Consider the following 12,902-nt stretch of genomic DNA (forward strand, 5'->3'; position numbering starts at 1 on the left):
ACAAAGGAATAAGAAGTAGAAGTGTGGGCTTCCCATAAGCATTATAACTACAGTCATTTGTGACAGGCTCACAGCAGAGCTCAGGGTGCTCCCTTCAGACCCTGCACAACTCACTCAGAGCTCAGGAGGCCTGCTAAACTAAGGCTTAGCTTTTAGAAAATTCCATCCCTCAAACTGTTTAAGGCCTCATAGGAGGTGACGGGCACCACAGAAGCCTTTCTGAATGAAAACAGTGGCCCCATATCCAGGCTAATAATAACAGCTATACTTGTAGAAATTGAATCCCATCAGTTTTGAGGAGGAAATCAAAGCGTTAGTACACTGCAAGAACATCGTTCCTTCCTGCCTTCTTTAGTCAGTATAACACACAGATACTTTAATCTATCTAATAGGCTTGTTTTATACATTAAATAACTGGAATTTTCCTTTTTCTTGATGAAAACTATACCATATAGCGCTGAGATGTTTTAACATATTTATTATTTATAAGTCAATTTAGAAACCTGGATTTTATACAATGAGCTCCAGTCCCAATCATGGAGAGAATAATTTATATTCAGAGAATCTGAGAATCTCAGAGCTTGGGGGTGGGGGGGGTAGGGGTGTGGGGGGGTGCAGGCCCCTCAAGATTCTGCACTGAAATCTTTCCTTTACATTTATAAGCATATTTGGGCAGCAGATAGAGCTAGCTAGCACAGACAATGGGCTTCCTTGAGTACCTAATTATGGCCTTTTCTTAATATTTTTTGCAAATAGGAAAAAATCCTTTGAAAGTTACAGTTTGGATACAACATCCCACAGTGTTTAAAACCAAGGTGGTTATGTAGTTACAGTCAGGGCAAATTGGTGAATACAATAGACTGGTGCAGGCAGATAAGATTAAACAGGGTGGGCATAGCATGTAAGACAGTGATGGCCATTTTCTTCTGGAATACAAATGAGAGAGGCCCAGCTGCCCACCAGGACAAATCCTAGAACTCTTCTCTGCATGTGGGGGTCTGGGTGTCAGGACAAGGCAGCAATTGTAGTGCCCAACCCACTAGTGCACGGGATACCAAATACTGTTCACTCTTATTATTTCAATAACTGAAGCCTGTGGAACGAGGAAGTATAGTGATAGGTGGAAGTGGAACAGACATATAAATGGAAAAGCCTCTACAGAAAAAAAACATGCTTTAGAAAAAAAATCACTAAGGCTGCTAGTCCAGGAACGAAGTTCAAATAGCACTCACCGAGCTCCTTCTACATACAGAACATGGGAAGATGAGGGGCAAGGGCAGGAAGAGTAGGCTGTGTGTACCTAGGACACGCTGGATTTCATATATAGTTAGACGTCTGTTACTTCAGACAGGTGTAAACAGTCATGATCTTTAATTTTGATTCTGGGTCTCCACCACCTCTCATCTGCATATTTCCTTAGTCTCCTAACCTGCTTCTTTATCTCAGGTGTCTCTCACATCTAATCTATTCTCCACCCTGTCATCAGGGTGATCCCATACAATGAAAATCTGATCATATTCCTAAAACTGTTAGCTATACCCACAGAATAAAGTCTGTGCTCACTAACCTGACCCTCTGTTCTCAGGTTCCTGCCCACCTGTCCACTCACACCTCTTCTGTAAGACTGTTCCTAACCACTCATCTCCTTTATTTATTCCAAGAACATCTATTAACGTCATTACTTATTTGCCTATTTATTTTCCCTACCAGATTACAAGTTTCTTGAAGAACAAGGGTGGTGTTTTATTTGAATATTATTGTATACCAAGAGCCAAGAAGAGTGCCTGTCGCATAGTGGCTGCTCAATAAATATTGTGAATTGTGATGAGTGAGTGAATGAGCAAACGAGTTAATGCAAGAAATGTGATTTTGGTACGTGCTGAAAAACACAGGCTTTGCAATACGGCAAACAGATAAATGTCTCGATTGAGCGTAATGAAATGTAAAGGCAAATTTCACTACAAACATGTTTGTCTATCACTGGCTATATATCTAAAGCAGTGATTATCTATCAAAGGTTAACACATTTGTCGTAGAAAATGTTCATTTTAAAACAATACCATTCTCTGACACTAGTTCAGTAATCCATGTCAGAGAAAGACAGAAGAAGAAAGAGAGGGAACAAGGGAGGAAGGAAGGGTGGATGGAGGGATGGAAATGATATGCGCAAACAAAAGATCCAAGAGGAAAGGCTCCTACGGAAGAAGACACAGTGTAAGGAGCCAGCTGCTTAGGCTATTACTTCAAGAAGAGAGTTTAAACTTGCTTTCCAAGTTTGAAATTTCTTATTCTGTACAAACGCTGCACTTAGGTCCTTATTACAGAAATAACATCTCTTTCTATAAATCACATGAGTTCCTTTTACATATTCTGATTGTAATTACTGATGAAATAGATTTTTTTAGTATTTATCATTATTACAGAGGCCTAGGTAGTTAAGGCAGCCAGATAAAATATCAACTACAAATAATGATTTGATGAAGATCTACAGTCTGCTGCCAGACTGCAAACTCCTTGATGACCACAGAGTCCATTTTGATTAAGGATCACCAAAACTGGAAGCATTTGACAGGTTAGCTGGTAATTAAGACCATAAAAACTAAGATGAATCGGCATGTGGGAGGACAGTGGAGTTTGTGGGCAACGGAAGGGGTAAGTCAGGAAGGCAAGGGATAAGTAGGGGACAAAAAAGTCAACAAGACATGGCCAGAAGCTCTGGAATTTCAGGGGCTGAGGTGGCAGAGGCTGAGTTAAAGTCAGAGGCAAGGGTCAGAATTTCTCCCAAAAGGGTGAGTTGTGGTAATGTTGCAAATCAATGCTGCACCCTAGGGCTGATTCTCCAGAAATTGAGCAACTGTGCCTTTAAGAAGATGGACTTTTCTGCTGATCATCTCATAGAACTGTAATCTATTTGAAAGTATCTCATATTTGGTGAAAAACATTTTATTTTATGTTTTGGATCTTAAAATTTTACATGAGATTTGTATCTCTCTCAATTGCTCAACCAAAAGACCCAAAACAAATCAGCTTTATTTTTGTTGATATAATTACTTAAATGATCCTCAATAGAAAAACAACCTCCAACTGTGCTTATTAGACTAATTAAAATTATCTAAAAAGACATATTACGAACATATTTTAGAAAGCAGTGCTCATCAAAAACATTATGATACGTTAACAGGAAATTGATCTTGAAAAGAATCATTAATATATATTGTTACCCACCAGTAAATTTTATAATAACCAACAACTTATATTAAATTCATGAATAAAACAAAATACTCATAGTTATTTCCCATGTGTTTAAGGCATGTTTTCTTGCATAGAACATTGGGCTGATTATACATAGCATATTTTCTTTTTCTCAGCTTAATGAAAACATTTTATATAGTAAAAGCATCATAAATAATGTTTAATATGCTTTATTCAATATAGGTCAGCCTAGAAAAAATAACATATATTGTCAACAATGCAAGTATTTTTAGACGCTACAATTTATTAAAGCAGTTAGTCACTTTCTACAGTAATTCATTTAACTAGACTGTTTATAAAGTGTTGCTGGATTGATATGCTAAGAATTCATTGATTCTTCACCATGATCACCATGATATATAGTTGAAAACTCCTAAGGTTATAATCACAGCTTTATTTCCTTCTCCTATTATTATTTTAACATCGAATGAATGGTTAGAAATATAGAGTGTAAAGTTTATCAATTTGCTATGTTGTCATTAAAGTGATTTTCTGGGCAAGTGATAATTATGAGTTCTATGTTATTTACAGCACTAGTCTGGTATGTAGTAATCATTTATAAGGCCAATGACATTTTCTGGTTTTCCAGAATTAAAGCACTTAAGACAATCTAACGGCACTCACATTCATCTGAGCTGACTGGCCTTAGAGGTGGAGAATGGGAAGAGTGAGCAGTAAATAGAAGAAAGATTCAGAATGTCTGAAAATGAGCAAAACATTTTGTGGAGCTTTTATTGCACTAATATACCCTTACAGACAGCAATATCAAAATGTAGCAAAGAAAAAAGCATAAAGATGCTCCTACTTTTAACCCAGTGATCTCACTCTTGAGAAAAAATTGAATAGATGAAAATTGAGTACATTAGGATATTCACAGCAGCATTCTATAATTAACGAATAATGGGAAACTATCTCAGGGGACAACAAAAGGGAAATTAGTCATTCATGGGCTAACATTTGAAATAAAATTTATGATGCAACTACCTTTAAAATTAAAAATACTATGCAGCAACATGGAAAAGCTTATGATATAATGTTAATGGTTTCCACAATGTAATGACAATTATGTTAAGTACATACTCATATGAACAAGGATCAAATGGTCATATGCGAAAATGAAAACATTTTTCATTACTGTTGTTCCCACCATCCACTCCCGTGGAGTCAGTTCCAACTCACGGTGACCCTGTAGGACCGAGTAGAGCTGCCCCACTGCGTTTTCAAGGCTGTAAATCTTTACGGAAGTGTACTGCCACATCTTTCTCCTGCGCAGCAGCTAGTGGGTTCGAACCTCCAACCTTTCAGTTAGCAGCCAAGTGCTTAACCACTGTGCCACCAGGGCTCCTTGTTACTCTATTAATATTTATTATTTATTTTTTAATCTTATTGATGTGTCACCTTTTGTTAAAACAAAACAGGGGTTATTTATTAATCTTACAAATGTACTTTCTAAGTTCTAGTAGATAGTGCTACGAAGAAGAAAAAGAAGACTTTTTTGAGTTTTATCCAAATTGGTGTCCTGATGAATCATTACCACTTTGGTGATTCACCGGCTCTACAAAGGTACCTTCCAAAGGGGCCTAACACAATAGGAAATGAGTTACGAAAGTAGAAACACCCATCAGTGTGGCTGATTATTTTTTTTAGATGTACATTTTGGCTATTATGCTCTTCTAACTCAGTACTCCTACCAATTTCCTCAAACGTTCTTAGAATGTTGAACGCGTGCTGTAAGTTTCCACACCACATCTTTTAATCAGAATCAGTAGGCTGATTACATGAATCAGAGAAGGAAGGTATTACAGACCCAAAGGCAGAGGTTTCCAAAAAGGAATTACGGTAAAATTGAAGAAAATTAGGTAGGAAGACAATAAATTAAAAAAAAAAAAAATTCTGTAGCAAGTGTGGCAAACTAAAAGGTTACAGAGGGGCCAGATGATAATAGAAATGAACACAGCAGGCTGGGTATAAGGTAATACTGAGTGATGGGGACTGTGGCAAAAATGAGAAAGCTTCCCCTGTTCTAAAAGCAGCAGTTACTACATGGCTCCAATGGTTTGCTGATATGTAAGAATGTAGACGCAGGGCTGCCAGATAGCAAAATCTTCCAAAAGAGACCAGAAATATAGATGCTCACGTCAAATCTTGAATTTTTAACGACTGACAACTAATTTGAGTTAGTTTTACTTTCTCATTCCCTCTGGTAGCCAAGTAATAGCAGCCCTTGGGCTTATTTCATTTCATGGGTTGTCTCTCTGCCACTTTTGACCCATGGTTAACATGCAAAACTTTCTCAGAAGGATGATCTTTCTTTGCCAGAAGTCACATTTTCAACTGAAGCCTCTTCATAGGAAAAAAAATTTAAAAAGAAAAGAAAAAGCTAAAGTAAATTGTGAGCATATTAGTAAGCGTAAATAAGGGCTTGCAAACTACAAGAACATTATGCTAAGACCTAAATGTTCCTGAGGAACAAATGCTTAAAGGATTTTCTTTTATTTTCTATATACTGATTAAGGAGACATTCTGAGTCACTACAAAAGGAAATTACCCCCAAAGGCTTTTTATAGAGATGGCTCTCTTTACTAAAATTACGTTAAAAATGGTATGAATGAAATGACAAAATCTGACCCAAATGGACTTGCCATTAGCTACCAAATTGCAAATAGGATCCAGGTGTGTGTCCTGCATTGTGCCTGTTGCTAATTTACCTTTACTTATCCCATTCCTTCCAACTCTCATTTTCCATCCTTCTCCGTTCAAAAGAAGTCTCTAGAGACACCTAAGGAATTACTGTCTGGCTGCCAATAAAGGAGGAAACAGGAAGCTAAGCATAAAGGAGTTTTTACTTTAAGTGTAGGAATTTATAAGTCATCAAAGTTAGACTGTGCGGATGGGTAGGCATGAGTGGATGGAAGGAACGGGAGAGTTGTCTGTTCAACTAACCATTTGCGTCACATGCACCCAAGGAAAAAATGTTTACCTGGTGGAGCCACGGTTAACCTTTTTTCCTTGCTGAGCCGCTGCCCTTGGATGAATTCACTCATGGAAGGGGGGCCCTTCAGAAGAAATGATTCTGTGGAGGTGGGATCAGGGGGAACTCTTAATAAATTCTGTAGATAGGTAGCCCCTGAAGTCCTGGGACGGCTCTGATCACAAAGGGAAGGTGAAAATTGTCTTGCAGGAGATCCAAGAAAAATACATATAGGAAACAAAAAAGTTTTACTTTAATTACCTTTCAACGCCTCACCAGTGACAACATTATTTATACTGCCATTTAATTTTTTTAAACATGTAAGTCAAGATTTTTGCTTTTTTTTTTTTTTTTCAGTTTTCACACCAGGATACAACCCTACTTGGAAACTGTATTAGATACTGGAAAAGAAGTTTATTACAGTTAGTCAGTTTGAACCACAAATAAAAAATACTTGAATTATTTGATTCTTTACTGAAAGCTCCTAAAATAAAGTTTTTACCATTACCTGAAAATATAAGATTAAGTAACTCAACATCCAGGATTCTGGCAAAAGGTCACAAAATCAAGCCACTAAAAATCTTACAAGTGGTTTCTTTTAGCAATATTCACATACCAACTGAAAAGCATAAAAACCTACTTTTATGTAAAGAACTAGAAGTATTTCACTCCATTTTACCCAAATGTATACATCCGCTTTCTGCCAGTCATCAGTTTTGGTAATACGGACAAAGCTTCCTCTAAGAGAACATTTTCAGACCCTTGCCCCACTATCGAGAAGCTGGTAAATAGCACCATTATCAGAGGTACATTGACCTTGAAAACTGTAACCCTTGTAAAACACAGCTTCATTCTTAACATTCACTTTTCATATAGCAGTTTTTAGGCTGGAGGTAAGGGGGAGGCATATTTATGCATAGAAAGAGCAGCAAAAAATGTTGACAGGCACTTGAAAATTATTTTATGGTGAATCAAGAGGTGGGATGGGGACAATATATAAACACACTTCTCAAAAGGTTTTGATCTGCAAAGATCAACATTAGCAAGGTCTCCCAGCTCCCATTTTTTCCCTTTTCCTTCCCCTCCTCCATCCTCCACAATAAGAACACATTAATTTTTGCAGTTAACTAAAATCTGGCCACTGCACCACACTATGAAGATCGCTGCATGCATACCTTTTCCTCTGAGTGCCACTGCTGACCCGAATGGTGGGTGTCTGTGGGCCCTGACTATGCAGGAGGTAAGTGTCTATGGTGGACACGGTGACTGATGCCTCCCCACTTACTTTAGGGCTGCCGATCTTGCTCTTTCCAAGTTTGCCTTTGCTGCGTCGAGACTGCTCATGATCAAACTCTAAGTCCTCCAGTCGCTGGGTCAGGGCGAGTTTTTGCTGAATGGCCATTCGTAACAAAGTGTTTAGAGTCTTCTTCTCATCCTCTGCGGCTGCTAACTGTCTCTGCATCTCATCCAACTGTATGACATATTCATCACATCTGGAACCAAAAAGAAAAATGGTCAGGAAAAAATCTTGGTGAAGTTGAATTTGGAACTTAAGTTGAAAAGTAATAAACGTTACTGGTATTTAGATATGAGACCACTGGTCTTCCTAGAAGCAGACTGGGGACAACCTATAACAGTAGAAAATTTGAAACAGTAGAGTAGGTTCAATAAATGATGGATCATACAAGGGAGTATATATGGGGATATTTTAATAGGTGAAATCTTAAAGCCCAGGGGTAGAATTATTTTGAAGGCTGTTCTGTGGTGACAGAAAAATGAACAGCAAAGTCAAGTTGCCACAGCACCTTGGGTGTGTGCTGCAGAGACGCTCCTTCTGCTGTGTAGCACGGCATTTTTTGGAGGAATGTGAGAAGTTTCTTATAGACTATGCCTGTGGCATCCAAAAGAGATCCTTGGGTGGCGCAAATGGTTTGCTCTGGACTATTAACCTAAAGGTTGGCTGTTTGAACCCACCCAGAGGCACAGGGGAAGAAAGGCCTGGCAATCTACTTCAGTAAAGATTACAGCCAAGAAAATCCTATGCAGTAGTTCTACTCTGTAAAACTCGGGGTTGCCATGAGTCAGACGCAACTCAACAGCAACTGGTTCAGTTTGGTTTTGGTGGCCTCCAAAACAATGTTTGTTAGAGAAAACATTCCCTCCTTATCTATAGTTATAGGTTTTATTTTAATATGGTAGAGATTAGAACTGTCACTGTTTTCGACATGGCAGATTAGCCTGATTTAGAAACTTGAACATTTTCCATGATTTCTGCGGTGGATTAATTACTTTTGTGTGTGGCCTTTCTAGCCATGAGTCAGAATTGACTCAAAGGCAATAGGTTTGTTTTTTTTTTTTCCTAGCCATGGTTTTGTAACTTCCATCCAGATGATTGTGTGATAGGGTTATTGTGGACTACCAAGGGGATTGGTCAGTTTTGCTTTAAAAGAAAGCCAATTCCAGAGCAAAAAGGAAAGCCCACCACCACCACCAAGGAAGGAGCAGAGACCCGCGGGATATGGTGCAGTGGACTTCCCAGCCCACAGAGACAGAAAGCTAGTGCCTTTGGGCAGAGGCTGAGGGTTGGGAAGAAGTCTACGCCTGACCCACGAATTTGGGACCTGCTAGCCTCCACAACTTCCTGAGCCATTTCCTTTACATAGTTCCTGAGTTCTGTAATATCTTCCAGAGAATTAGGGAACCCAAAGACAGGAGGGAGAGTACTGAGGTGAGAGGGAGTAGTTGATGTTAGAAGTGGTGGAAAAGTTAAGACATTTGGGACATCTTTAACCTCTGCCTCATAAGAACCAGCTTTGTGCTGATCCTTACAAAAGAAATAATTCGTTTTGTTTCTCATCCAGAAGGTAGAGGCAATGACTTGTCAAAGAAAACCACGCTTTGCACGGGGCCTGGATATAGAAGAGTGTCAGGAACATCTTTATTTCTGTTTGATGCTTATGCTGTAGCAGGCAGATAAGGTCAGAGATCTTTTTCCCACCAAACTTAAAACCTGAGCACATACACACTGAGAAGGAAGAAGTGGGGTGGAGGAAAGCTCACCCTAAATTTTTCTGAGTTTATTTACCCAGTAAGATATTAATGGAGCCCATTGGTTAAGAGCTGTGGCTGCAAATCAAAAGGTCAGCAGTTCAAATCTACCCGCTACTCCTTGGAAACCCAATGGGGCAGTTCTACTATGTCCTGTGGGTTGCTATGAATGGGAATGACTCTGTGGCATTTTTTTTTTTTTTAAAGACATTAATAACAGGTACAGTCTGCCCTCCATATCCATGGTTTCGGATTTGTGGATTCAACTAGCCATGGACGGAATATACAAGCAGACCCCCTCCCCCACCACCCGTCATCCACGGTTTCAGTTTCCTGAGGTAAACCGCGGTTCCGGGCTCAGCTGGAGCCACTGGCTCCGCCACGTGCACCTATTCACCGTCAGCCTACCGGCATCCACCTCCCCACAGTCCTCAGACCTTCACCTACTAGTCTTCCTTTTTCAGGGGCTCGCGGGTTAGGCTGCTCTTCGCAGGCGCAGGAATGGGCACCAGCGCAGGGCACCGGCACAGTGCGGGTCCTTGGACCACAGCCATCTTATATAAGGCATTTGAGCATCCGCGGGTTTTGGTCCGCGGGCGTCGTGGAACCAATCCCCAGTAGATAGCGAGGGATGAGTGTAGTCTTCATGCGCCAGCAGATGGCTCATAACTTTATGGAATGAAAGAGGTAATGTGCAAACTTTGAAATTAACACAAGACTTGGGGCATTTTAAAGGAAAAAAAAAAAAAGTATTTTAAAGAAAAAGCAGGCAGGGTCTGTAGTGAAACATTTTGAGACCCAGGTGGTTCCCTATTATTTTGTTTAACCTTGACTGTCTACAAGCAGAGGGGCAATATGTATGTCATAAGAAAAAGCAGGGTACCGTAAAATACAATGTAAATTTCAAGACCCTGAATTCATCTTATTTGGTCAGTTAACAATATTTTTTTTAAATACTATAAAGTAAGGCAGCTACTGTACGTGAAAAAACAAATGTCTTTGAAAATGCATTATTTCGGGGATAATTCTTATATAAACCAGATTAAGACTTTAAATATCCCTTTAAATTTTTAAAAAATTTATTCTCAAAGAGAAAATTTATTTTCTTGATTCCACACGTAACGCCAACTGATTTCTTTCATCAAACAGGGGAACATGGTGCCTCATTCCCATTCTTCATCCTGCCGCCAAAGGGCCAGAGATGTAACATTCTATTCCCCAAACTACTGTGCTCTGGGACCCAGAAACCAGCTCCCTTCATCCTCCACACTCCTGAGTCATTTGGGCATGCAGCCTTTTGCCCATCTCCAAGAGATTCAAGCACAAAGCCTGAGCTTCAGCCTTTTCTCCCCTAATAAATGAAGAAAGCTGGACAGACTCCAGGGACCCCTATAAAGCTGAGGATTTTTTTTTTTAATGTTTTCACCAGCTACATGTAAATTATTCATTGCATCTGCAAGTAAAGGCATAGCTATGCTTTGTAAATTCTGCAACCAGATTTGCATGATACAAAATATTTTTTGAGGACAGGCACTGAAATGTGGCAGCAAAAAAAGAGATTTCAACTATATTGAAAATCTCAGGCTTTTATACCTATGAAGTAATGAATTCTAAACAATAACTTCAAGTTTAAAAACAAAATATAATGGTGTTTCATGATGAAACTAGTGGGGGAAGTAGTAACTAGTATTCAATTAATTGGTTGGACAATGTGAAAATTTTGGTGATATATATGTAATTACATTTTAGAAATTATAACAAGTTTTGGTGATGATAATATTCAGCTATTTTAGGGAGTGTTTTCTTTTTTCCTTATTAAAGACTTTTTTGTTGTAGCTCTAATTCTTTAGAGCACATAAAGTCTTTTTCCTAATTTAAAAATCTTTCCATGTAAATGAATTGTTTGATCCAATGTGTCCAGTAGAAGGTTGTAGAAAAATGGCACAAAAGGTTTTATCTTCATTTGTCACAATGGACTCTCATGTATTTTCTTCATAACCTTACCCTTCTAGATAGCACACCAAGTCACTCAAAATACACAAAGAATTTCAAAGTCTTTTCCCCATGTACAACCCTCCATGTTAGCAAGAAAAAACTGTTACCTTGTTGCAAACATTGCTCTCAGGGATGAGAAAGTTGCTGCATCTTCTTTCAAAGCCTTCAATTCATTTCTAAGTTTCGTCATAGTTTCAGTCACCATTGCTTTTTCATTTTCATATTTGTTCTTGAGATTAGCTAGTGCCACCTCAGCTGTCTGAAGCAGAAAAATCATAATGCTTACACAATTTTCGTATCATGATTTTAGATGATACATATCTCTTCATGGTGGGCTTATTATTTTCTTTCATACATGCTTTGGACATAGGCAGTTTTTCTTTAATGTCTAAATGCATTACAAATCCATAATGTTGTTAAATTGCCCTAGAAACCAGATATGAGCAGAGTCAGTATCAGGTGCTGAGGGAATGACAGCAGTTACGTAATTACTTAGTGCAGATTTACGAGGGTGTGGGATTTTCAGATACTGAGGGGGCCAAATTGAACAAGCTGCAAACTCTATACAAGAATTTTATCAAGGAGAAGTCAGTGAAGAAGCACAGCTTCCAACTGAAATATGTTAGAGCTCAACTTTTTTTGTAAAATTCACATAACATAAAATTAACCATTTTAAAGAGATCAATTCGGGGCGTTTAGTATGTTCATAATATTGGGAAATTACCATGTCTATTTAATTCCAAAACATTTTCATCACCCCCAAAGAAAACCATGTACCCTTCAAGCTGTTACTACCCACTCTTTCCTCACCCGAGCCCCTGGCCACCACCATGAACTCAGATATTCTTGTGCCACCTATGTTCTGTGGACTAGAAACATAAAGAATAACAATATAGACCATTAAACTTATAACAGAAGTATATTGCAAACTATAAATCCATATTAGTATATTAGTATATTTTTAAGGAAAAAAAATTCCACAATGAATCGATTATTTTCTTAGTCTTTGCATACAGCTTCTTCAAAACACTGAATTAAAGTCACATTTAATGCTTCACAATCTCCATAAAAGCAGAGATTCCAAAATGTTGACTAAGTTAAAATATTTGTATGAATTTGGGATTTGGTCATGTCTGAAATTCTTGGAATTGATATTGCTTCAAATCAAGAACTAGCCTTGCCTGGGGTTTTACACCTTGATGTCTCAAATGTAGAAAGATTATCTAAAAATCATAACTTGAATACCTCATAATTTTTTTCTTTAAAAAGAAAAAAGACTATGTCTCTGTATCAATCCCAATAAATGTGTTGCTTGATGATTTAAAACACAAAAAAGAAAACATCAAACCTAGCCTGGTACATAAAGGAAGTTAAAAAAGTTGAATGAATGAATACATGAAATCAGCAAATATTTAGGGCGTGCCCATTTGGTGTATAGCACATGGTTCTATGCATAATGAAACAAACTACAAACACCATTTTTACAAACTGTAAACTATAGGGTAAAAAAAAAAAAATACCCCGCTGTTGTCCAGTTGATTCCAACTCAAAGCAACCCTATAGGACAGAGTAGAACTGCCCCATCAGTTTCCAAGGAGCAGTGGCTGTTGGATTCGAACTGATGACCTTTTGGTTA

General features: G+C 38.3%; 1 protein-coding gene across 1 annotated transcript; it reads right to left on the minus strand.

Annotated features, from left to right (window-relative positions):
* Positions 1–7,132: 7,132 nt before the first annotated feature.
* Positions 7,133–11,732, minus strand: LOC135231217 (protein bicaudal D homolog 1-like). The gene is made up of 2 exons (XM_064284410.1): positions 11,374–11,732; positions 7,133–7,716 (listed from the first exon to the last, which is right to left on the minus strand). Exons 1-2 carry the CDS (start codon positions 11,541–11,543, stop codon positions 7,347–7,349), a joined length of 540 nt encoding a protein of 179 aa, XP_064140480.1. The 5' UTR covers positions 11,544–11,732; the 3' UTR covers positions 7,133–7,346.
* Positions 11,733–12,902: the final 1,170 nt, after the last annotated feature.

The sequence above is a fragment of the Loxodonta africana genome, chromosome 4, assembly GCF_030014295.1.
Source record: "Loxodonta africana isolate mLoxAfr1 chromosome 4, mLoxAfr1.hap2, whole genome shotgun sequence".
Classification (NCBI taxonomy): Eukaryota; Metazoa; Chordata; class Mammalia; order Proboscidea; family Elephantidae; genus Loxodonta; species Loxodonta africana.